Raw genomic sequence first — 25,864 nt, 5'->3', positions numbered from 1 at the left:
GTATATTAAATATAAGGTAGTTAAAAGAATATGTTACATAATGTATTCATAAAAATGAGAAACAATTATCACCAAAGTTTTATTCAGAGAATATAAAGAAGTATATATCAAAAATTTACTTTAATTCAGTGGTTAGAGTGTCTCCCCTCTTTTAAAGTGTATCAATGCACGGATTCGAATCTCATAATGAACATATTTTTATGAAAAAAAAGATTAAATCAAAACAAAGTTGTTTTGTTTTTTTTAACGGTTGAATAACTTATTTTAACAATTTAGATTTTGGCACGTTTTAAGAAGTTAGGCAGTATTTTTGAATTATAATTGAGTTGGGGTCATATTTAGCACTGATCAGTTGTTCAGGTAGATTTTGGCACATTTTAAGAAGTTTAGATAGTATTTTTGAATTATAATTGAGTTGTGGTCGTATTTAGCACTGATCAATAGTTCAGGTAGTATTTGCCACGACTGAAATTGTTCAGGTTGAAAAAGGCCCTTTTCCCAGTAACGTCTTGAATAAACTTTACAATAGCAGCATGCGAAGATCCACCGTCCATCACCGCCATGTGGCTCTTCTCACTCATCTTTCTCACCCTATCCCTCACATCGCTATCCTTCTCCATCAAACACCGTATCCCTCTCTCTATTTCCTCTGCCGTCATCAGTTCCATCTCCGTCTCTTTCGCCATGTATACTCCTTGAAAATGATTCCTTATCTCCACCCCTAGCCCCAGCTCCTCCACCATCTCGAATGCGTTAAGCTGTTGCTCCGCATAAAGTGGCCACGTGGCTATGGGAACTCCGAACCATAGACTTTCAAGTATTGAGTTCCAACCACAGTGCGACACAAACCCTCCAATGGCTGGACTAGCCAGCACGGCCCTCTGTGGGGCCCAACTGATAATCTTACCAATCTCTGATGTCCGGTGTAAAAACCCTTCCGGAAGAATCTCTTCAAGATTCGTGAATTCTCCGGGAGGTCCCATCGGTTTAGCACGGCGAAGACACCAGATGAACCGATGGCCACTTCGTTCAAGCGCGATGGCAGTCTCTTTGGCTTGATCCTCACTGAAACCTCCCATGCTCCCGAAGCAGAGGAACACAACGGATCTATCCGGCTGGTCATGTAGCCAACGTAGGATCTCTGTTTCTTTATCGTCGGCCGAGTTTACACCGTTGTTCTCGACACTCAAAACCGGTCCCACCGCGTACACGGTGGGAAGATTATTATCTCTGCTGGAGAGGAAACTCATCGCTTGTGGCTCAAGTTCAGAAAACGTGTTCACCAAGAAACCCTTCGTTTCGTGGAATCTTCTGGCTTGCTTCAGAAAAACAGGTAACCACTCCTTGTTTAAAAGCACGGATGGGAAGCACTTCGCTGGTAAAGAGCGAGTCAGACAAGGTACTTCCAACTCGGTGTCCGAATCTTTCAACTCGCTGATGATGTCGCACTTCTCAACGTCGCAAAGATACCGCACACGATATGTAATCCGAAAAACGTGGCGTTGGAAGGATAGAACAAGTATGTCGGAACGCCGAAGTCATTGGCAACGTCGATCATGGTCGTGCAGAAAATATCCATCACGAAGCCAGCAAGCCGACTTGATTGAGATTGAGGAGAGTCAGTGAGTTTAGCCACCGTGGCTTTCACCACCGGTTTATAACTCTCCATGTAGGAGATGAAATTCGGCTCGGCTTCAGGAGAGTTTGGTCTATCGGCAGATGATATGAAGCTGAAGCGTAGGCGGTCGTTGGACGTTGTGGAGAGAGAAGAGATGTAAGATGAATAGCTTGTGGTTTGGAATCCATGCATGGAAGGGATGATGATGACGGTGATGGAGAGATGGTCATCGTTGTCGAGGAGGAGCTTAGCAACCTCCACTAATGGCCGGAGGTGGCCGTCACCAGTTGATGGTATGAGGATTAGCTGCAGTTTCATTTACTGCTTTTTTGATTAAAAGCTGAGAGAGAAAGTATGGTCTATAGTTTTCTATTTTAGAAGTACTTTTCTTCACAATTAGAGAGTTGTACAAGCATATGGCTTTAAATAAAAAATTTACTCGTCAATGAAAACCTGATGATTCAATCACTAGCTGCCATTTGTCTAATATCATCATTAGCGACGAGTGGCAAGACAATAGAATTTTCTTTTCTTCCTTTTGAGGGCTGCTGCTTGATTCTGTTGCTATGTTGAAATTGTTTTGCAGAGACCAATCACACTTCGATGAGCTGATGGGCTTTGTGATATCTTGATTATAGGCCTACGATGATATTTGCATGATTGTATCATTTGAGGTTTTATGGTTGAAAGTTAACACCAAATACAAATCCCTCTTTTATGAGTATTTTTCCCTTGGCAGCTTCTATGATATTTGGATTATTTTATTTCATAAATCCTGATCTCTATTTTAAATGAAAATATTTTAATTAGATTTGAAATAAATCAGAAACCAAAATCTAGATTTGGCATGTAAATCTGCAACACGAAAGAGTTGACTAGTTTATTCACACATGATCATTTTTGGTATTGCACAACTAAGTTGTATTTAGTAACATTTTTATAAAATCATTATTTTTAACTATCTAATCAATTACTATTATAAAATCATTTCAAAAGCATAAAAAATATGAAACCTCTTTAAATACTCCATTCGATGTTTTCATCTCTTTTGCTTTTTTTTTTCCAGTTTCTTGCAAGCATTTGATGTAATGAGACATAAAATAAAGACATCAGTGACAAATATTGGAACGTGGTGATTATTTTCATCTATTCTCCTTAAGTTCATAAGGAGAAAGTCTAGTGAATTCTTTTTTGATGATAAAATTATTTTTTTATTATGTGAATTGTTTTCTCCTTTAACAATATTTCTATTTCTTAATTTTATTATCTTCTCAAGAATCAAATTATCATTTGAAAAATACAATATCAAGATCCAAATTGATGATTACCTCTTTCCCTTGATTCTCATTGTCCTTAATGAGATATATTGTCCATAGTTTTTTTCTACTCTTAAATCTAACAAAGTTGAATTTTTTTTTTGGTTTTTTCGGACTTACCAACACAAATTATTACAACGACTAATTGGTCAAAATTTGTGCATCCACCACCTTTTACCATGTTTTCTCTGGACAATCCTAAAATCTGGATGTTTTAAATGACTATAAATAGTTTTTTTAGCAAAAATAAAAATCAAATATCGAATCATAAATTTCTTATTTCATCTTGTCCTAAAAAATTATCTTTTGTAATTCTTTATCTAGTATAAATGTTGCTCTTGATTTATCTTGATTATATCTCTTTTATTCATTTTTAAATATGAATATTCAAAAATTAGTAACAATTCCTTTAATATTTCATGGTCTTTTGCGAATAGTCTTTTGGAGTTTTTTGGTTGGGTGATTAGGTGTTAGGATATGATGCTCAATGTTGAGTTTACAATAATCATTGCTTGATTGATGTGTTTCTATATTAAAATTGATTTAGCTTGATCTAAATGTTAGATAATTTTATGTTTTGTGTTTGATAAATCAATTAATCAATTAAGTGTTTATCATATTTAGTCAATTTTAAGTTGATGTCTAAGGTGTTTGACTATTAAGATTTGAGATTAATGCATTCTAACTTGTGATTAACCAATGAAATTTTATGATAATTTCATGATAGTGGGTTAACCTAAATTAGTGATCATATGCCTAGAAATTAACAACAGTCAGTTGTATTAGCAATTGGTCACCTAAGTCAATAAAATTAACATAAATATTTTTTTTCTTCATTTTTGTAGGTTTAACTTTAGACTGACCTTTTAAAGTTGTTTTTCATCAAATTTTTTCCTTCTAATTATTTAGTTAAGAGAATTTTGTGCCTTTATGATTTCGCAAATCTTAGTTTTATGAATGATAAAATTAATAAGTAAAATTTTAATTAATTATAATTTTACTCTCTCTATTTCATACAAAATATCATCTGAAGTTTTTTTCACGCATATTACAAAATTCACTTAAAACTCTATTTTACATTATATATTTTTCTTTTCTCTGAGTAATACACTAATACAATGTGGTTAAAATGATTTAAAAAAATATGCATTAAACACACAACAAAATGACACTTAAAAAAAAATCTAAAACAATACTTTTAAGAAACGAATAGAGTATTAGTTATTATAATAAATATATTTGAGTTAGTAAAACAATTATGGGAAAATCATCAAAATTAGAAAAAGACATCAATTCTAAAGAACAACTAAAGATTGATCCGCGCACATGCGCGGATATTGGTTCTTACATTTTTATACGTTGATATTTGTTTCTTATAATTAGTGTTATATATTTTAGATGTATCATAATATAAATAATTATATTCAAAAGATCTGGACCGAATCAGGTAATATGATTATTTTTGGTACAAATATCAGAACCGATTATAAATATAATGGTTATTTAGATATTTTTAGGTTTTTATACATCAGAACCAAACTAATACAGACCCAAAAAGACACAACTCAAAATCCACACATAAATTTATAATATTCAAGCGGAGTCTAATTTCAAAACAAAAAACGATACCGAAAAGAACAACTTACCTAAATGGATAGCAAATGTTCATGCCTAAATGATTTTATAAACTAATAAAAAGGAGTCTTTGTGTTTGGCTAAATTAAGTGAAATAGAAAAAGTTTTTTATTTAGTAAAATAATTATAAGAATTGAAATAAATGACAATAAATGTAATATATTTTTATTATTTTGATTTAAATTATTATTTTATTCACAAAACATTTTTTTGAATTATGTTCTTGAATTATGTTTTTGGCCGTGTAATTTTCCATTGATTGAAACTAAAAAATGTTTTAGTAAAAAAAACCAAGCCGAACATTTAACCATATGCAAAATCCAATTATTTTACAGTTTTGATTTCATAATTGGCACAAATTAATATTGATTAACTAATAAATAAAATCTTCACTATTATTATTGTTGTAATATAAGTAATAATGTGAATTATTGGTAAGGTAATATAATTAATAAAGTTATTAAATTGAGTGAAATATGGATATACAATTTATGTAATACTACTATCAATGTTTTTAAAAAACTCTCATCGATAGTGTTATTTATGTTTCTAAACAGTATAAAAATGTATTTTCGTTTTAACAATATAGATATTACTATTCATGTTTTAAAACAATTAATGTTTCTAAACAGTACTAAAATATAAAATATATTTCAGTTCTAATAATATAAATATAGCAACAATATTATGGTTTACAGATAGTCAATGTCATTAAATGTGCCATTCGTAAGAAGTAGAGGCTCAAAGTGTACAGCCCCAAATATGGCCATTCAATGGTGTTATAGACTAATAACGAGTCTCCTGGTCCATTTGGGTTTCGACATTGCGACTGTATCTTAGAAGTTAGAACTATGCCAAAACCAAACTAAACCGTCTTTATATGCTACATGTCTATTGGATATTGATATTCTGTAGTCTGTAGTTTATCCACGAACCACGATTAGGTTTCAGGTTTGCATGAATTGATCAAACTTATCTGAACTCCAAATGTATTATTGTACAAGTTTACATAATTCAATAGCCCATTGGACCCCAAAAGTTTGTATATGTGCAAGTTCAAATATACATGGACACAATCAGCTACTTAGTGGACATATTCGTTAAAGCTGTGAAGTTGAAATTTAAAGCCATTGGCCAATTTTGAATCCGGTTGTATTATCCAACTATAAGAGCATGATTATTGCAAAGGTTCTTAGCAAAAGTTCTTAATACACATATGTGTATGTATATGTATATGTATATATTATATATGTGTATGTAATTGTTTGTTAAGGACTTTACGGAAACCGAAACCGAAAATTTCTTAAAGTCCTTAGCAAACAATTACATACGCATATATAATATATACATATACATATACATACACATATGTGTATTAAGAACTTTTGCTAAGAACCTTTGCAATAATCATGCTCTAAGATATTATCTTGAGCAGGAAACTTTTAAATCCCAAAAAGGTAGCAACATGAAATGATTATACGACATTTGCAAACGATAGAGGTCTAAAACAAGAATTTGAAAGAACATATAATACTAAAAGTTAAAAGTATTTGAAATTTGTTCTGAATCTCGTGGAGTATTTGAATCAATGTGCTCAACTGATATATCTGTATTGGCTTGAGGTCCCTCGAGTGGCTAAATCCGAATGTGTTAGTGAGCTTATATCATTGAGAGTTCTAATCCTACAGCCCGTACTGTGGCACACCTTCCAATGTCCAAGTTTCAATATAAAATCCAAAAATATAGGATCAGTTTATCTGTTTATAGTGACGTAGTCTCCCGCCGCGTCCAAGTAGCTTCCTTGATTTCACAATGACCGGTGCTAAGTAACACCCTTTTTTGTCCGTTTTCTCTTAAAAACTTCAATCGCACTAATATATTTTTTTTCCAACTAAAATATATTATTAATGGGTCTAAGCCCAAACCCGAAGGCAAAACAAGAACAAACATAAAAGCCCGACATAAAGAGCAACTGAAAACATGGGCCTAAAAACAACAAGGTCCAAACCGACAAACCAAAGGTCAAACCGACCAAGCGAACACGTCCCGACACACGTGTATTCCCTTCACCATCGAGTGAAACACGTGTCACAAATCTGGTCTTCTCCTTCGGCGCCGGTAAACTAGCGGTGGACGCCGGAAACCACACCGGAATCCATCCTAACCACCCCACAGCTTTAACTCCTATCAAAGAAAATCGTCAAACAATGATGAATTCATGACGAGAGCCTCCAAGCCAAACGACGAAACACGAGATTAAAAGATCCCGAGCCTCCATCCCCAATCACCACCGTTACCTCCTAATCACCGCCGTCGGAGAGTTTCATCGCCTGTCGAGATCTCATCCTAGCGGACCGAAACCACAAAGTTTAAACAGGAGGTAGACGGTACTCCAACACCTCAATTGAAACCCGAACCACAATCCAATCCTCCGACGGAGCTTGTCACAGAACGCCGGCAGCGTAGAGCTTCGATAGCCTCCACCCTCCAGAAACATAAGCCGGCGGAGCAGAGCTGCAAAAACCTCCACTCCCGGGGTCATAAGCCGGCGACGGAACTAGAAACTTCCCCATCCCGGAGCCAAGAGCAGAGGAACAATAAAACGATTCATCGCTCGCTCTCCCTCTCGAAAACAAAACGACAGAAAGACAGGGACCACCACGACACTCTCTCTCTCAAAAAAATTTTAGAGAGAAAGGAGAGAGTCTACCATCCCCTTGTCCATCCCTACTTTAAGGGTTACGTAACTTACGGCCTCAAAAAATTTCAATCGCACTAATATATTACCTCTTCCCATATATCTGATGTGATGGTATAGAGTACCAATGTCACTAATTTCCTTTTTCTAGTAAGTTGGTTTTGGCACGGAAGTTGACTTCTTTTTTGTTAGAAATGAAATGATCAAAATAAGAAAAATAACAAAAGTACAGAAGCTAATGTTTTAAAGACTAAAAAAGCAAGGAATCCATTCAAAGCAAGATATGGTTTATCTATTTCCCTCGGGATACATAACTATTTGTTTTTATTGGTTTTGAAACTTTTTTCCCTATCGTTAAAGATATAATATTAAAAAATTCACCGATTTATTTTTACCCAAAAAAAACTTTACCGATTTAGTTTTACCCAAAATTTTTTTTTACCGATTTATACAACATCAATTACTTATTTGTTGTATTTGAAAATAAGTATTTGGTTGTCAAAAAATAAATAAATAAGTATTTTGTTATGAACCGACTGGTTCAGATGGATGTTTATCCAAAAGATACTTACTAGGCTTTGGCCCATTAGTGGTCCATCTTGTTACCGACCCATTAGGGTTTCAGACATTGTAACTCCCTATATAAGGAGCTCATATTCGACATTAATAATATACACATTCACAACACGTTATCAGCACGAGCTAAGCTCAAAACCCTAGCAAAATTCGTAGGTCACCAAAATCTTAAAAACTAGCCGCATCTTAAAACAGTCATATCTCCCTAACCGTAATGACCTAGACGGCGAGCCACCTATCAATCTGAAGATCTCGACAAGACGAAGCCATCGCCGCTAACCTCGCGAGGATCCGATCTCAGACGCGCCGACACGCTCTATTTTAGTACGCGCCGTCAATTGCTCAAGAACCCTAATTTTGACTCAACTTCAAATCGATCGTTCTCCCAAACCGTAACGATCCAGAAGACGTGCGACATATAAATTTGAAGCTATTGAAGAGGAGAATCCAACGCCGCAGACCTCACCTCAATCCGTGATCATACGCGTTCTCTACGACAGCTACAAGCCGCGCCGTCAAAATCAGAAACTAAACCTAAGGCTGCAAACTTCTCTTTCTAGTTTGTTTATAGCTGATTATTTTTCATATTACTAACTTCTCTTTGATCAATTTGTTTAAGGAAAACAAAATCAGACCCATTGAGGTTAAAGAGAAGCCAAGGAGCACGATCGATCGAGTTTAAGGTAAGTCATCAAACCCTAATTTTGATTGATCCGATTTTTATGAAAAATGTTTGAGGTTGAGATTAGAACTTTAGAGAACTCGTATACCCTAGTTGATGGAATCATTAGGTTGCTAGAAAGTTTCCATTTTTAGAAAGTTTCTATTTCTAGAAAGTTTTCATTTTTAGAAAGTTTCTATTTCTAGAAAGTTTCCATTTCTAGAAAGTTTTCATTTTTAGAAAGTTTCCATTTCTAGAATTCTCTGGAAAACTTTTGAAATCAGTTCCTCAGAACATATTACTAAGATCTAGCTTATGAAACACTAAATATTTCAGATGTCGAATTCCTCCATCATAATCTCAGGAGAAAACTACTTGCAATATGTGCAATGGGCACAAGATATTAAAACCACACTTGAGTCTGATGAACTCAGTGAATGCATCACATATGATAGCATTGCAAGAGAACTCCTGAACACTCGCCATCATATTTGTGAAAAAATCAAAAGTCTATATCTGACCGATAATCCCTCAAAGCTTTGGACAGATCTAGAAAATAGAAATTGTATCCAAGAGGTTATACATACCAAAGCTTTACGAGAATGGATCAACCTCAGATTCCGAGACTATAAAACTGTGGGAGAATATAACTTTTTCCTACTCAAAATAGTTTTCGAAATGAAACTATGTGGTGAGGAAGTGACTGATGAAGATATGTTGGAAAAGACATTCTCCACCTTTCACCCTACCAACTTATTGTTACTACAACAATATAGAGAAATGAGCTTCACTACCTATACATCTCTAATAGCAAGATTGTTGCAAGCTGAGCAAAATCATGAATTGCTAATGAACAGTAGTGAAAGAGAGTTTACGAGGCCAACTCCATTACCACCAGCTTATGCACTACCAGCCGAAAGGGCTGATCTAGAAACCAACCGTGTCAAGAGAGGATATGGACATGGGGGATCGTCTAAGTTGTGCAATAATTGTGAAATGGACAACCATTTGGCTAAGAGATGCAGAACTCCTAAGTATCTAGCTACTCTTTATCAGCAAAGCTTTAAAAGAAAAGCTAAGATGGTTCGGAAAGATGAAGGAAAATTGTCAAAGATGTTCTCATGGATCATGACAAGTGTGATCGTATGGATCACAAGAAAGGATGATCCAACAAAGCATAAGAGAATAGATCACCATATGGAGTAAGACATGTTGACTCGACATCTAGCCCTTAGTGTTCTTACTTAGTTATTTCATACCTTATTATTTTCCTTTAAACATTATTCACTTTCTTTGGTTGCTATCTTTGAAAGAGTCAATAAATGAAAGCTTTTATATCATAAACAAAACGTCCATTCATGTGAATACCCTTATGATGTACAGTGGATCAAACCACATACATCTTAAGACACAAAATCCATGACCAAATATCCTATTGCCTCAAAGGTACACAAAGAGAGGACGTGTACAATATAGAGGTCGTGTGCATTGTATTCACATTTGAGGCTATGTACACAAAGAGAGGACGTGTACAATAATCATTCTTATAAGTGAAAGAATTAAGAATTGATGAATGGATAGTTTCATAATGAATCCATGGGCAAAAGAAACAAAGTGTTTCCTTAAAGAGAAACCGCCCAAAGAAGATTGTATGATGGCAAAGACTACAAGTCTTGGTAAAAGCTAAGTGAACTCACGTCTAAAAGTATTCAAATATGATATGTCCATGGGGATAAGTGTTAATCACTCCATGTAACATGGACATACACAATATTGAAACATCAAAAAGTTCACAAGAACAAAGATAGACTTATCCCATTCGGATTAAACCAAAGATAAAGGAAAACATGTTACTTCAAAACGTCCAAGTGAATATAGATTAAAGTGCTCACGTCTCAAAAGGGTTTGATAAACATTATATGATCATGGAGAATGTAGAAAACATCTCATGACTCAATGTAGACGTGAAAATTCACAATGAAAGGAAAAGAATAGAAAAGAAGTAAACTAAAAGCAAAGGAAAAGGTCCCTTATATATCGCCTTAAAGACTACATGTCTTGATATATGCCAATGAACTCACGTCCAAGTGCTTCATAAGCATGAAATGTCCATGAGGGTAATGTATAGCACTCCATGATACATGGACATACATAAGAATAGACGTGGATGAGAAGTAAAAGAAAGATGTTTCACCATACAGTTGAAACTAAGAGCAAAGAAATGAGTTACTTTCAAAGAAAAGACTATATGTCTTGATATGTTCACATCCTAAGCACTCAAAGAGTATGATATGTCCATGGGGGAAGAATAAGAATAAAACACACCTTTTATTCTACATGGACATACACACACAGAAGTGAACATTGATACCCATCCCATTAACTGAAACGGGTCAAAGGCCAGACACACCTCATCTTAGCACATAAAGAAGTGCCACTTATAAATTCTATCGCTCCACCACAGAAATATAAGATGAGAGGATGGGAATAGATGTTGGATATTATATAAGTTACCCACGTTTCTAAGTACCTTGAGCCATCCACGGACAAGTTGTTTAAAGGCTAGGTACACGGATAGTCACCTCAGTGAATCCGAACATCCAACATTAAAGGGAAGCTGGATAATAGAAAATTATATGGAATCAAAACATCCTTATATTGGCAAGATCCTCAGACTCTAGAATGAGTTCTAGAAGTCCATAAAGTTTATACAAAAGCTAGCTTAATATAATTGCCAGATTCCTGACCCGAATAGAATGACTAAGTCATTTCTACCAGCTATGAATGCACCAAATAAGATTTGATGTTCAAGAGAACACAATCAAGTTGCTACTGAATCTAAACAAGTTAGATCAATAAGTTCTAAAGATAAGATCCCTCGGATATTAAAGTAAGGTGCAAATCCGTGGATGAGGGACTCCTAGACATAATCAAAATGTACATGTACAAAACTAAAACAGTGATCACGGATGAGGAAACCATAAGAAATGGTTGTACCTAAGGTACCTAATGATGTTTGGGACGCCAAACTTCAGGGTATTGAAGGACATAATAAAACCTCAATAAGATATGTCATGTCTAGGACACAAAGGAACAAACGAGTACTCGAAACTAATGATATAATATGCGCAATGTAGCACTTGAGATCATGAGATCAATGAGGATCATGAAACCCACGTCCAAATGAATGCATTCAAACATATGAGATTAAAATCAAATAAGAAAGTAGAAGTGGAGTTAAGGGAGGATAGGTCCCATAAGTACGGACACCTCTAGATGCTAAACCAGTTGGACAGAAAACAGTCTTTGTGAAAGAAATTTCTATGGCGAGATAGAGTTAATGTAAGGCACGACCATATGCATAATATTAAGCATAGTCATGTGCAAAAGGATTATCACAAAGACCATGAATCAATTAAAAGGAGATAAGCTCCTTATGGTGGATGCAACAAACATTGAGATTCCTCGATAAGTCTGGCACATAAGAAAAACTTATACTTGCGGTTCAAGGATGTAAACCGCCTGATTATATAAGTCCACTGGAAAATATATATAAGTCTCAGAGGATAAAGAGTTATCTAATGCAACAAAGTTCTCGAGAACTAGAGTATACAAGAATATTTTGATCTAAAGAAAATATCCTAGGAACCTCTGGAGACACTTCCCAAAAGACTATCTAAAGAAAGCATTGAAATGAATGTTTTGGGAAAGATTAAATTTGGGACAAACAAAGATTGTTTGGGACTACAAAGTGAGTATCTTAAATATACTTAAAGATGAAATCCTTGTGCATCAAATAAAGCATAGATTAAAGATGTCAAAACGATAGGTATGAACCATTATGTAAAGCTTATAAGGTTCATTGACCCTAAATGCTTACTATAAAGTCTATGGCTCGCCCCACTGTATGGTAATATAGTCCCATAGTCTATATATCTGTACATAGACCCATTTGGTCATAAGGACGACAAGAAAGTTGTGCCTTAGTCCGGATACAAGCCAATGCAAGACTCATGGTCGAATGGTTTTCACTTGGTCCGAGTACTGACCGATTTTATTCTAAGAAGGAACATGGTCATGAGACCATCTGAGATAGGTCACGGATCCTTTGATCCTAGATTGGATAGAGACATATTTCCTTGGTCTAGAAAAGACTCAAGGCACATCCGGATGTAAATATTCACAAGTGAAACTATAGTTAAGTTTAAACTTAAAACTTTACATCTAAATAATTTCAAAGTGTAGTATGATCATATATGTTGTTAAATGATCAAACCATGAGGCATTGGAAATAAAGCCATACATGTCCCTTGCCAAAAGTGCCATTGGCGCCTTGCCTTAATGTGTTTGTTACACACATCCGAACATAAGCATTGAATTAAGCTTATGTTATTTCTAAATATAAAGGCAATGGGACAGGATTGAAATATCCTTTTACTAATGTTTGAGATTATTTTATACTAACCAAACCCAAAGATGTGTTTGCTTGGTTTTGTTTTTGATTATGATACAGGTTATAAATTGGATCCATACATGGATAGTTCTCAAACAAGCAGTATGCACACGTTGGAAAACAAATATGAAGAAGTACGAGTCCAACCAAAGACATGTCAACCGGCTTCTTCACCATGTCTACATCAGCACCACGTCCATGAGACCTTCCTATCAGTCCAGGACGTGCACATTACGAAGACCAGCTCAGAGACTTGGCGTCCATAAAATTCCCACCAGTCTACTCATGCGCCAACCTCAGGAGCATATACGGAGGTACAAATCAGGGGAAGTGATACATGTTGTACTCTTTTTCCTTCACCATGGTTTTGTCCCACTGGGTTTTCCTGGTAAGGTTTTAATGAGGCAACACCAAGTAATTGGTAAAGTGTATCACGAGCCCAAAAAGGATTTGGTATCTGGCGAACTCAAGATGGATTCAACATCCAGGGGAAGTGTTATGAACCGACTGGTTCAGATGGATGTTTATCCAAAAGATACTTACTAGGCTTTGGCCCATTAGTGGTCCATCTTGTTACCGACCCATTAGGGTTTCAGACATTGTAACTCCCTATATAAGGAGCTCATATTCGACATTAATAATATACACATTCACAACATATTTGACATTTTCACCAAAAAAACATCAAATACTTATCGACAAAAAACCATCCCAAAATACAACGTAGAAAAAATTAAGCGAAGGAGAAGGCTTATTGGTTCATTTTCAGTCACCACTATCAGATTTACTGAGCCTAGCAATATGTATTGCTATTAGCAATGGCTAGTGCAAGTCGACATGTATCTTAGGGCATCTGTATTGGTGGAACTTGCACAAGTCTCTAATTCCCTTAATTAAATTATTTTTTTTGTTTGGGATTGGACAAGAAACATCTCTTATATAAGGGATTTTCTTCCTTTTTATAGAGCTCTTTCTGTTTCGTAGTTCTCACCCCGTTTAAAGGATGCTTCAAGTGACACTAATGCTCATGCTCTTAGGTACTGAACTTTTGTAAGGTAATATATGTACCAGAAAAACGAAAGAGCTCTTTCTGTTTCGATTTTGGAACTAGCCTAAACACCACCATAAATAAATTTTTATATAAAATAGCACGCTAATGATCCGATCTTTTCTTTTTATAATTGGTATCGGATCCGTTCTTACGCATTTCATTTTTTTTTTGAACAACTGAGCATTTCATTTGTTAAAAAAAAAAGAAAAAACACAAAATTTGCATCGTAGAAGTGTCAAATACATGAAAAGGAAATAACGAATAGAATGTTTTGTTAGTTTGTATGATTACTCTTCGGGAAATATGGTCTTTTTTTTTGTTGTACTTTTTCATTATATGACGTATATATTTGTTTATGTAATAATTCGTTTTCGAATTTTTTTGAATATATAGTTACAAAAAAAAAAATTTGAATACTGATTTTGAAATCTCTAAATTTTATTAATGAAATTTGTCGTTTGCGGTAAAATTATTTCTCTCTCATGATGCTGCAGTTTTTTGTGTGAATGCGCAATGAGTGTATGATAAATACGTATATATGACAAGTTAAATGTATAGTAAAAAAATGTATAGTTTTTTCCAAAACTATTGATATTTAGTGATTTATTATTTATATATAAGCCTATAACGCAATTGCTCATGTCATCGGGTAATGGCTATCAATAGACAATAGTTGCAAACATTATGCTACAGACGATCTACATTATGCAAGTTTATTGATCAAACGTGTGAGATCTGTACGACGACACGTTTGGAAGAACTCTACACGTATAGTAGTATCTCGAAGACCGTAAGGAATTCTTGTTTTCTTAATAACACCCACATTTTTTTTTCCACGAAAGTATATTTTATTATAATATAAAGGCCCAGAACCTGACAGTACGAGGATGAAGCCCATATTACATTCATTGCGCATTCACACAAAAAACTGCAGCATCATGAGAGAGAAATACGAACTGGGCCTTACGCCCTTCAACGAAACCCAACTGAACTGGACATACGAAAAACACGAACTGGGCCTTACGCCCTTCAACGAAACCCAACTGAAAGCAGTCCACGCGTCGAAACATCACGAACACGTGTGCACTCCTCACCTCTGAGGAAACACGCGTCGCCCTTTTTTGTTTGACCGTCGCCGCACTGATCCACCACCGGAAGTCACCACCGACGCCAACGATTCGCCGGAGCATACCGGAATCTCCACCACACTTCTTCTGCGTCTGAGCTCGTTTGAACGGAGAGCATCCATCGAAACTGTTTCGAGATCTCTTCCCGAGCTATAGACGCCTCTGTCGACTTTCCCACCGAAAAAACTTCTCCGTCTTCAAACCTTGGCCCGATCATCAGAAAGCTTTAGCGTGTACGCAATCTCATCTATTTCAATCAAACCCAACCAATTCCGAAGACGAGAAAACTCCAAACCGTACCACGGTTCCCTCACAAACAGACCCCAACCACAAGCCGGCGGCGGGAGGTAGAACAAACCTCCACTCTCCGGAGATAAAAGCCAGCTACGGCGGATCGATAGGAATCCCTCGGCCCCGGAGTCAGAAATATATACTATTAAACGACACGAAAACGAACACAACAGAAAAGAAAAAAGAAAAAACATAAACCAGACCGGCGGTGGCAAAGGATGCCCACTCTGCCGGCCGGAGGCACGAAATTCACCGGATTAGGTTAGAGAGAGTTTAGAGTGTTTTTTAGAGAGAGACTCAAACTCTTTTATGTCGTTTTAAAATTCTAATACCTTAGTAACACCCACATTGCCTACAAATATATTCTCGGATGAAAAAAAAAAAAAAAAAATATATATATATATTCTCGGATGAAGTCTAGGACTATTAGAGCATCCACAATGGTGGATTCCATTGTGGAATCCTTGGCCATTTTTTATTAATTTTTTTTTTTTTGATTTTTTGTTTAAATAGTTAAGGATTCATTGTAAAAAAGTGTCTACAATGGTGTACCCTAATTTAGAATCCTTAGAATAAAAATTTTTTTTTTAAAAAAAAAATTGAAATCCTTTCAGTTTTCTTCTATCAACCATTAACCAAGAATTTAGGACATTTCTAAAAGCAATGAGAGACAGACCTTGTTGTTGGCATCAGCAGCAAACTTGTCAGCCACCACAACATTGGTAGTTTTAAACACACAAGTATCAAGACAAGAACTTGTGTGTTTGAAACTACTCTAGGAACTTACTTCAAAACAGTCCCCACATAATAAACGGGAGGGGAAGCTGAACTTCATACGACGTTGGTGATGGTCTGCGTCACCATTATAACGCATTCGACAATCTTCAATTTGTCACACATAAAATCATTACATTACACCACATATATAGAAGACGAAGAAAAAAAGTTAGGATAACAGAGAACACATACCGATCCTTCGGCTATATCGATTCCAACATAGTAACCGATCCTTGCCTTGTCCAACGTGATCAAATCACCACCCTGGTAGTAGACACACACGCAATACATTAGACACAGTACTGAGAAACAAGAAACAATTTAAGAATGTTTGTAAGACAAAGAAGGAACCTTCCCACATGCGAGGTCTAGAACAGCGTCGTCAGGACGAGCATAAAGCTGGATCAACACACTTTTAATCTGTTTTTTTGTTTTTTTTTGCAAAGAATAACGAAATCAATATATCATTGAAATAACAATGTCTAAGAGATGATAAAGAGTGAATGAGTGATCAAACCCAATTGTTGAGTTTCTTCAGATGAATGATGGGACTAGCTTCTCTGTCTTCCAGAGTTTGGTTTGTTCTTCGACTATAATGATCAGCTACTTTCCTCGCAAACTTCTTTGTGCTCTCCTCTTCATCATACTCTGAATCACCTCCTCATGTATGTCCTCAAACCCAACAAAAGAATCTGACTTTAAGCTTTTCAATTATTAAGCAAATGATTCCAAAAGTACTAAAACAGAAACAAGACAGTAAAACAGAAACTAAAAACAAGTTACAGAGCTAATACCGAAATACCTTGCAAGAGAAATCGATTCGAACCTTGAGGGTTGGATTTGAATCTGGATGAAGGAGGAGGAGTAGTGGTAGAAGGAGATTGTGAGAATCCTCGTTTCATTATGAAGCAAAGCTAAGCCCGTGCGAATTGAATGTCTAATTAGTTGATGGTTTGATGCTTCTCCAATTATATAACCAAACCCGACAAAGAATATGAGAGAGAGGAGATGGTTTGATTCAATTGACTTTTGTTTCTTTGACAAGCAAAATTGGTTAATAAAGTCTGTTGTTTTTGGTCGGTTGATAAAGATCAGAAAACTCAATTCTGTTTTCTTGCGGCTGCGGCCTTTGTTTCGTTGAGCTCTTCTCTTCTGACTGTGTTCTTCTAATTTCCCAGATTTTTCTTCTCTCTAATTATTTTTCCTTGGCTTCTCCGTCGAGATCGATATGGCGCGAGGGAGGAGAGATTTAGATAAAGCGAGGGAGGAAGTTGAAGCTTAGATTAATGACAGGTGTACTAAGGACCCAATCCTTCCAACCCTTCTCTAAGGATTGATCCATAGTTATTTTAGCCAAAATAATATTATTATATTTCATTAATAGTATAGATAGCTGCTAAGGATTCCACAAGGATCACCGTTGTGGGTGGTCTTACGTAACTGACTAATTATATGTCAAGACGATCTCACGCCATGCATACTTACATGGACCAGGACATATATCTGGCTGTGTTCATTAGAAACCGTATCATAAATCTTTCTGCAGCCGGCAGCCCTTAGTTGTTCGCACCAATGCACATCGAATTTATTTTTCTAGAATTAAATCTGAAGACAGACGATAAATTATGTGAAATGAGAATGTAGTTCTTCTGCCATAGTTCTGGGAAAAATTATCATTTAAATCATCAACTTTCAAATTTGGTTAAAATAAAATATCAATTTTTTGGTAAATCGAAAAACATTTAATTTTTGTTGACTAGCCATTTTAATCATAAGCTTTCGTGGACCATATAATTTTAGTCATATCGTTAATAAACCGTTATAGTTGACTAACAGTATTCTATGGCTTTTAAAGTTGATGAATTTTTTGACAAAAATAGAAACCAACAATTTTTTTTTCAAAAAAATGGAATTTAACTTTTAGAATAAATTATTTAGCAACTGTAAATTTTATAAATACAAATATTGAGCAAACAAAAATATAAATTTTCATTATTTTCTTAAACTAAAATTTTAATAATTTTCATTTATATTCTAAAATAGTTAGTTAACATCTCACTAGTTTATTAATTATTTATTAAATAATTATAAGAAGTTTATAATTATTTATGATAATTATGTCATTTTAACTCTTCATATTGTTCTAATTGAATTATGGTTTATAATTTTTATTTGTTTGTAAAATATAAATATATGTTTGAATTTTAAAAGAAAAAAAATTAATGTTTTATATATTCTTCATGATTTTATTGATGTAGCAACATTTGGATCTTAACAATTTTCGGTGAAACTCTTTTTTCATTAAAATGCAAAAATAATCTTGTAACCCATTTATAAAAATTATAAAATTTTGTTTTGGATAACTCTTTCGATTGAGAATAAAAAGAAGAATTAAAATTTCACTGAAAAAATGTTTGACGGTAAAATTATATAACACAGTCCAATAAAATTATATAAGAATATTAAGAAATTAAATAATTATTAAAAAAATTTCATATTCATTTTATAACTAAATACTCAATTAGTGATATGTTAACTAATTATTTTAGAATACAAATAAAAACAATAGAAATTTTTACTTTGAGAAAATGAAAAACTTTATATTTTTGTTTTCTATTAATTTTTATTTATAAGTTTATTATTAGTGTTATAGTCATTAAAAGTATATTTTAAATATTTAAAAATTCAACATTTTTGAAAAAAGATTAATTTATTTTTTTGCCAAAAAGACATTAATTTTAAAAGCCATTTTAAAGCTATGGTCAGTAAACTATAATTGTTAACTAACGATATGTCGAAAATGATAATGTCAATAAAAATTTGTGATTAAAATGATTTATCAATAAATCTTTTTTTAATATATCGAAAAGTTGATGATTTGTTCAACCAAACTAAAAAGTGAATGATTTAAATAATTTTTTTTTTCCCTAGTTCTCTCGTACGTATCAATCACAGTTATCCGAGTTTGAAGAGAAAAAAGGCCTAAGGCCAACTAAGGAAAAAATGTATATATATATATATCAACACAAGTAATTTTCAGTAAAATATGTTTAAATACTTTTTGTTTGCAAAAATATAGTTTATATATTTTATTTCAAAATTAATATATGTTTTTATATTCTCATAAAATAATAACTTATCAAGAAATTAGTATATAAGGGGAAGAGAGACACGAAGGCAACATGTTTGAACCTTCTCTAGTTTCATAAGTCCTTACAAAGCAAAATCTCCAATTCATAAAAGTTGAAGTCATGGCTGCATCTTTCTCTGTCCCCTCTATGGTACAGCTACAACATTAAATCATTTCATCAGTGTTCCATTAATCTCTTTTTAGTTATTTAATTATGTTGGTTACAACATAGACCAAGTCACTACTAATTATCGTTTAATATTCGAATGATAAATTAGATTATGGAAGAAGAAGGCAGATTCGAGGCGGAAGTTGCGGAAGTGGAGACTTGGTGGAGCTCAGAGAGGTTCAAGCTTACAAGGCGTCCTTACACGGCCCGTGACGTGGTGGCTCTACGTGGCCATCTCAAGCAAGGTTATGCTTCGAACGAGATGGCTAAGAAGCTGTGGAGAACGCTCAAGAGTCACCAAGCCAACGGTACGGCGTCTCGCACGTTCGGTGCGCTGGACCCTGTTCAGGTGACTATGATGGCTAAACATTTGGATACCATTTATGTCTCTGGTTGGCAGTGCTCGTCTACTCACACCTCAACTAACGAGCCTGGTCCGGATCTTGCTGACTACCCTTACGATACCGTTCCTAACAAAGTCGAACATCTCTTCTTTGCTCAGCAATACCATGACAGGTAAAACTACTAAATTGGAGTTACAAGTTGGCTATTTTATCTATATTATTAAAGTTGAAAATGTTTGGAAACAAGGATAGTAGAATAAATGAAATATGTTTGAAAACATGAATAATAGAATAAATGAGATATGTTTGGAAACATGGATAGTAGAGATATGTACTTTCTTTTATTTACACATTTAGCCATTGTATTTTCAATAAATTAATAACAAATGAGAATTGTTTAGAAATATGAATAACATATTTAATACTTATTTTTATTTAAAATTTTAGCCACTGTTTTTACAATAAATTAAACAACCTTCTTTCTATATATTTTTTTATTTACAATTATGTTACTATATTTACAATTCTTTATGGTAAAAATAAAAACCCAAACTAAAATAAATATAAATAGTATATTATATAAAACAATTTTTAAAAACAGTATTATTATCTTATTTAGTTTAGTCAAATATAAAAATTTCAAGAGTTCAATTTTCAAAAAAAAAATAACATAAAATTAATAATAATTCATAGAAAACTACTGCAAAAAATTAAAATTTTGAAACATGGATAAAAGTATATCAGTTTTAAAATATACAAAATGGACTAATCTAATTACCTAAAAACATTGTTTTGTCTAAAATAATCATAAAACAAATTTAAATTTATATACATATTTCAAATCAAAATAATAATTTAAAGTTGATTTATATCAAAAATTAATTTAAAATATGCATATATTCAAAATTTTATTTTTACTAAAATATTTTCCAATAACCATTATTAAAAAATGTTTTTAATAAATATAAGAAAAATACAAAAAAGATTAATTTCATATACCAACCTAAATTGTGGTTTTTATATTTAACATTAAACTTTAATAATATAGATATATGTGATTATTTATAAGATGATACATATAAAATACTATTAATTATATGTTATTTATATGATGAACCAATACAATTAATTATATGATGACATATATATGATACATAATATAATAATAGTGACTAGGGCTAGGCGTTCAGGTATCCATTCCGGTTTGTTTCCGGTTCTGTTAAATCCGTTCAGGTATTTCTATCTTAATTAATATATAAATATGTCACATTGTTTAAACAAAATATCAATGTAAAAGTATTGTACAGTTGCGTTCTAAAATCATTTATTTTAACAACAAGAGCTAGATAAATATGTTAATTGGAAAAATAATAAAACAAAATCAGAGAAATACACAGTTTATCAGAGACATTCTATGTATCGAATTTATTATAAAAAAGGTTTTATAAAATAAAAACATTCAATAATTACAAACAAATAATATATTTTATAAAAGTGAAAAATAATATCCGAAAGCGCGAGTTAAAACCTAGTTTTATATTGTTACTAGAACGTACATTGATGTTGGCTGCATGCTATGGAAGTATTAAGTTCTGACTTCTGAACTAAGCGAACAATTTATTTTTTGGGTTTAATACAGTGTGAAACTATGGTCGCGAGTACCTCGTGTCAAAAAAAGTAAAGAAATTATCTTTTATGGCTGTTATCTGTGTTGTCGATCATGAAACTGCTTCGTTCGAAGTTTTCCGTTGCCACGTCTTCAGATAATTTGATAGTCTGTCAATCTGTCGTTTCTACACGTTCTAAACTAAGACAAACTTCCCACCGTGAATTCTCCGAAAAATATGATAGATTATTAGTATTATTATTTTACCAATCCGATTATTAAGGCTCCAAATATTATATTTAGAGACCATTAACTAAATCAAGAATAGATAATGTGAGAAATATCCATCGCCAAGTTTGTAATGTTGCATGAATCAGGTTTAGTCTCCTACAACTTTAGACTATTAACACTAATCATGGATTACGTGAGACACTTTAATCATGTTTTATAAGTTTTGTTCTTACACTAGAAATCTGGAATAAATAACTCTTAGTTATCTAGAAATCTGGAATAATATTTTATTTAGAGACCATTAGCTAAATCAATCATAGATATTATGAGAAATTTCCATAGTTAAGTTTGTAATGTTGCATGCATCAGGTTTTAATCTCCTACATTTTTAGACCATTAACACCAATCATGAATTACGTGAGATACTTTAATTGTGTTTTATACATTTTGTTAACACTAGAAATCTGGAATAATAACTCTTAAATTATCTAATAACAACCATTTTTCTCTCTCAGAAAGCAGAGGGAGGCGAGAATGAGCATGAGCAGAGAAGAAAGAACAAAAACTCCCTTCGTGGACTACCTGAAGCCCATCATCGCCGACGGAGACACCGGCTTCGGTGGCACCACCGCCACCGTCAAACTCTGCAAGCTATTCGTCGAGAGAGGCGCCGCTGGGGTCCACATCGAGGACCAGTCCTCCGTCACTAAGAAGTGTGGCCACATGGCCGGAAAGGTCCTCGTGGCAGTCAGTGAACACATCAACCGCCTTGTTGCGGCTCGGCTCCAGTTCGATGTGATGGGAACAGAGACCGTTCTAGTCGCTAGAACTGACGCGGTGGCTGCTACTTTGATCCAGTCGAACATTGACTCGAGAGACCATCAATTCATCCTCGGTGTCACCAATCCGAGCCTTAGAGGCAAGAGTTTGTCCTCGCTTCTAGCCGAGGGAATGACTGTAGGCAAAAACGGTCCAGCGTTGCAAGCCATTGAGGATCAATGGCTTAGCTCTGCCCGTCTCATGACTTTCTCGGACGCTGTCGTGGAGGCTCTCAACCGCATGAACCTCAATGAGAGTGAGAAGAGCCGGATGGTGAACGAGTGGCTTAACCATGCAAGGTAATGGAAAAGTACTTACATTGTCCGAAATTATCATATATACTTGGTTAAGTATTGTTAGTTAGAAAAACTTATCAAAAATCAATTATTTCTTTCTTAACTACCCAAATTTCAATTTTGGTTTTATAGGGTTTAAGTTATATGATAATTAAACAGTTATAAAAGCGGTACCATATTCATCTTTTATACAAAATCTTGGTAAGATGTAACAAACATTTGTTGTGCTAGTTGCAACGAATTATTTTAAAAGAGTTATTTTATATTTTAGCACTAATTATAAGATTATTTTCAAATAATATTCTTATCAAGTTTGTAAATTATAATCCTAAGTATGTTAAATAAAATATTTATCAGTATTTTCTGATCTTATCTATAATGTATATAACCTGCTGGAATAACAGGTATGAGAACTGCCTTTCAAATGAACAAGGCCGGGAATTAGCAGCAAAACTCGGTGTGACGGATCTTTTCTGGGACTGGGACTTGCCCAGGACCAGAGAAGGATTCTACCGGTTCCAAGGCTCGGTCACAGCAGCAGTGGTCCGTGGCTGGGCCTTTGCACAGATTGCTGACCTCATCTGGATGGAAACCGCAAGCCCGGACCTCAAAGAATGCACCCAATTCGCGGAAGGAGTCAAGTCCAAGACACCAGAGGTCATGCTTGCCTACAACCTCTCGCCGTCATTCAACTGGGATGCTTCTGGTATGACGGATCAGCAGATGATGGAGTTCATTCCGCGGATCGCTAGGCTCGGTTATTGCTGGCAGTTCATAACCCTTGCGGGTTTCCATGCGGATGCTCTTGTGGTTGATACTTTTGCAAAGGATTACGCGAGGAGAGGGATGCTGGCTTATGTCGAGAGGATACAGAGAGAAGAGAGGAGCAATGGGGTTGACACATTGGCTCATCAGAAATGGTCAGGTGCTAATTATTATGATCGTTATCTTAAGACCGTCCAAGGTGGAATCTCCTCCACTGCAGCCATGGGCAAAGGTAAACTTACTTTTGTGTTATTTTGCATACACACACAATAGCACTAGTGAAATTAGAACGTGTTAGTATTTACATTCATGCAGTTTTTGCAGAATTTACATGTGAGATAAGAATTCTGAAATTCAGATATTGATAGTCTTAAGATCTTCCACTTATTAGAACAATGAAAAGAAGTTTATACGTCGAATTTTTATATCAAATAACCACAATGGTTTATTTGTTGAAGATTTGTCCGACTGGTCGAGACTATTCTAGTCTTTTTTTTATTGTAATATGCCGTAAGTAGTAAAACATTCTGCATTTTACATATATATACTATAAATTTTTGCAGTTACGTTCGCTCGCTCCAATATGGTATCCAACTGTACTATTTTTTATGTACCCCTCCCCCCTCTTAAAACGATGTCTTTTGGCATATAGGTGTTACTGAGGAGCAGTTCAAAGAGAGCTGGACGAGGCCGGGAGCTGACGGAATGGGCGAAGGAACTAGCCTTGTGGTCGCCAAGTCGAGAATGTAAGACAGACGTTCATTGCAGCGTTGCCGCCAAAGCTGTTCGGTATCTTCGCAGAAAACATGGAAACAACACTATCTTTTAGTATATCCCTTGGACAACCAAGTTAAAATAAAAAAGAAGAAAATAAAAAAAAACAATAAAAAGGAAAAAACAGGTAGAATTATATCTTTGTTATTGTGTTTTTTTTCTACGTACGTTAGATCATTTTCAGCCGTTACGGTTTCAATTTTTTTTCAGTTTAATATTATATTTCAATAAAAATTTACTATATATTTGAGTTCTTATGTTTTACAAAAAAATGATTGTTCATTATGAATCACATATTTTTTTGTAAACTGTTAAATTGATCATACCAATTTTTTAGATTTTTACATAAAGATGAAGTTGACTAGTAGCGGAGAACATTATGAATCACTTGGTAAAGAATATATCATAAAATAGTAAAAATACTATAATATCTCAAATGTGAATCAGCCTTCTATTATAATATTTTTTTAAACCGACGATAAAGATGCTCATGATTAGATTAAAATTTTCGGGGTAACATTTTATGAGGGTTACTTTACAAAAAAAAAAAAGTTTTAATGAGGGTTGCTTCTATGTATAAAAGTTGATGTTTTGGATTTGATTACGTAATGGTCTTTTTTATTATCTGGAGCTGTTATTTCTATTGGTAAACCTTTTTGTTATAAAGATGGACGGGTCAGATTCAATTCTCAACAACTACGGGAATGGAATTAACAACCGGCTCTTGTTACTGTATAAATATATTATTGGTTTTGGCCCGAAATTTCTAACAATTAAAAATGTGATTTTCTTGCTGTATTTGCTATTCAATTTCGCTGGAGAACTAGATGAGAATGTCGCAGCACGAGAAAATTACCAAATTTTTGGGCCAAATCGGATAAGTCTAGTTACCACAATGTCTAGCCACAATACCAATCCAGACATCCCGGCTCTGAAAACAAATATGGGTCATATTAACTAATAGGCCATATAGTTGAGTTAAGAATTATGGGCCAAAACAATGTTCATACGAATATGCTTTTGGAAACGTTAAACACAGAGGAGAGTATATTGGGATTTCTACGGACTGATAGTTTGTGTTTATTGTTATATTTTTGAATAATGCTTCTTGCCTTCTTTGCTTGTAGTATTTTCTTGATAAAAACATGAGCTACAATTCTTAATGCAAATAAAATGTAGCCGAAGTATATCACTCACTTTATTTGAAGAAGACTCTTTGATCTAGAAAGCCCAAAATGAAACAGTTTTCACTCTAGAATCATGATAAAAGTCACAAAACAGACATTTAAATATGCGATCAGAATTCAACTATCGTCTGAGCATGATAATTTTTCAAGTTACAGTTGACTTTCTAAATTTATAATTTTCAAAATTAATTGTTAAATAATCAGCAAAAAGTTACTTTTTGAGTCTTTATTTTTTGGATGCACCAAAGTCTTCATTAATATCTAAACAACTAGTTTAAGAATGAACATTTCAATTATAAATTTATTTTTACGTATTAATATTTGTTATACTTTTTACATA

The 25,864-nt window shown here is 34.1% G+C and overlaps 1 protein-coding gene, 1 long non-coding RNA gene and 1 pseudogene across 2 annotated transcripts; 1 reads left to right on the top strand and 2 right to left on the bottom strand.

The window, feature by feature from the left end:
* Positions 1-306: 306 nt before the first annotated feature.
* On the bottom strand, positions 307-1,998 carry LOC108807729 (UDP-glycosyltransferase 71B2-like; annotated as a pseudogene).
* A 13,949-nt stretch (positions 1,999-15,947) lies between these two features.
* Positions 15,948-16,874, bottom strand: LOC130496349 (uncharacterized). The gene is made up of 4 exons (XR_008935452.1): positions 16,721-16,874; positions 16,555-16,623; positions 16,396-16,467; positions 15,948-16,308 (listed from the first exon to the last, which is right to left on the bottom strand). It is a non-coding gene; the product is annotated as an uncharacterized LOC130496349 (long non-coding RNA).
* Positions 16,875-19,327: 2,453 nt separating this feature from the next.
* On the top strand, positions 19,328-24,587 carry LOC108829373 (isocitrate lyase). Its single transcript, XM_018603031.2, has 5 exons — positions 19,328-19,484; positions 19,612-20,018; positions 22,199-22,801; positions 23,203-23,795; positions 24,216-24,587. Exons 1-5 carry the CDS (start codon positions 19,455-19,457, stop codon positions 24,311-24,313), a joined length of 1,731 nt encoding a protein of 576 aa, XP_018458533.2. The 5' UTR covers positions 19,328-19,454; the 3' UTR covers positions 24,314-24,587.
* Positions 24,588-25,864: the final 1,277 nt, after the last annotated feature.

The sequence above is a fragment of the Raphanus sativus genome, chromosome 6 (assembly GCF_000801105.2).
Source record: "Raphanus sativus cultivar WK10039 chromosome 6, ASM80110v3, whole genome shotgun sequence".
NCBI lineage: Eukaryota > Viridiplantae > Streptophyta > Magnoliopsida > Brassicales > Brassicaceae > Raphanus > Raphanus sativus.
The sequence above is the reverse complement of the archived record's forward strand: the minus strand, read 5'-3'. Positions and strand labels throughout refer to the sequence as shown.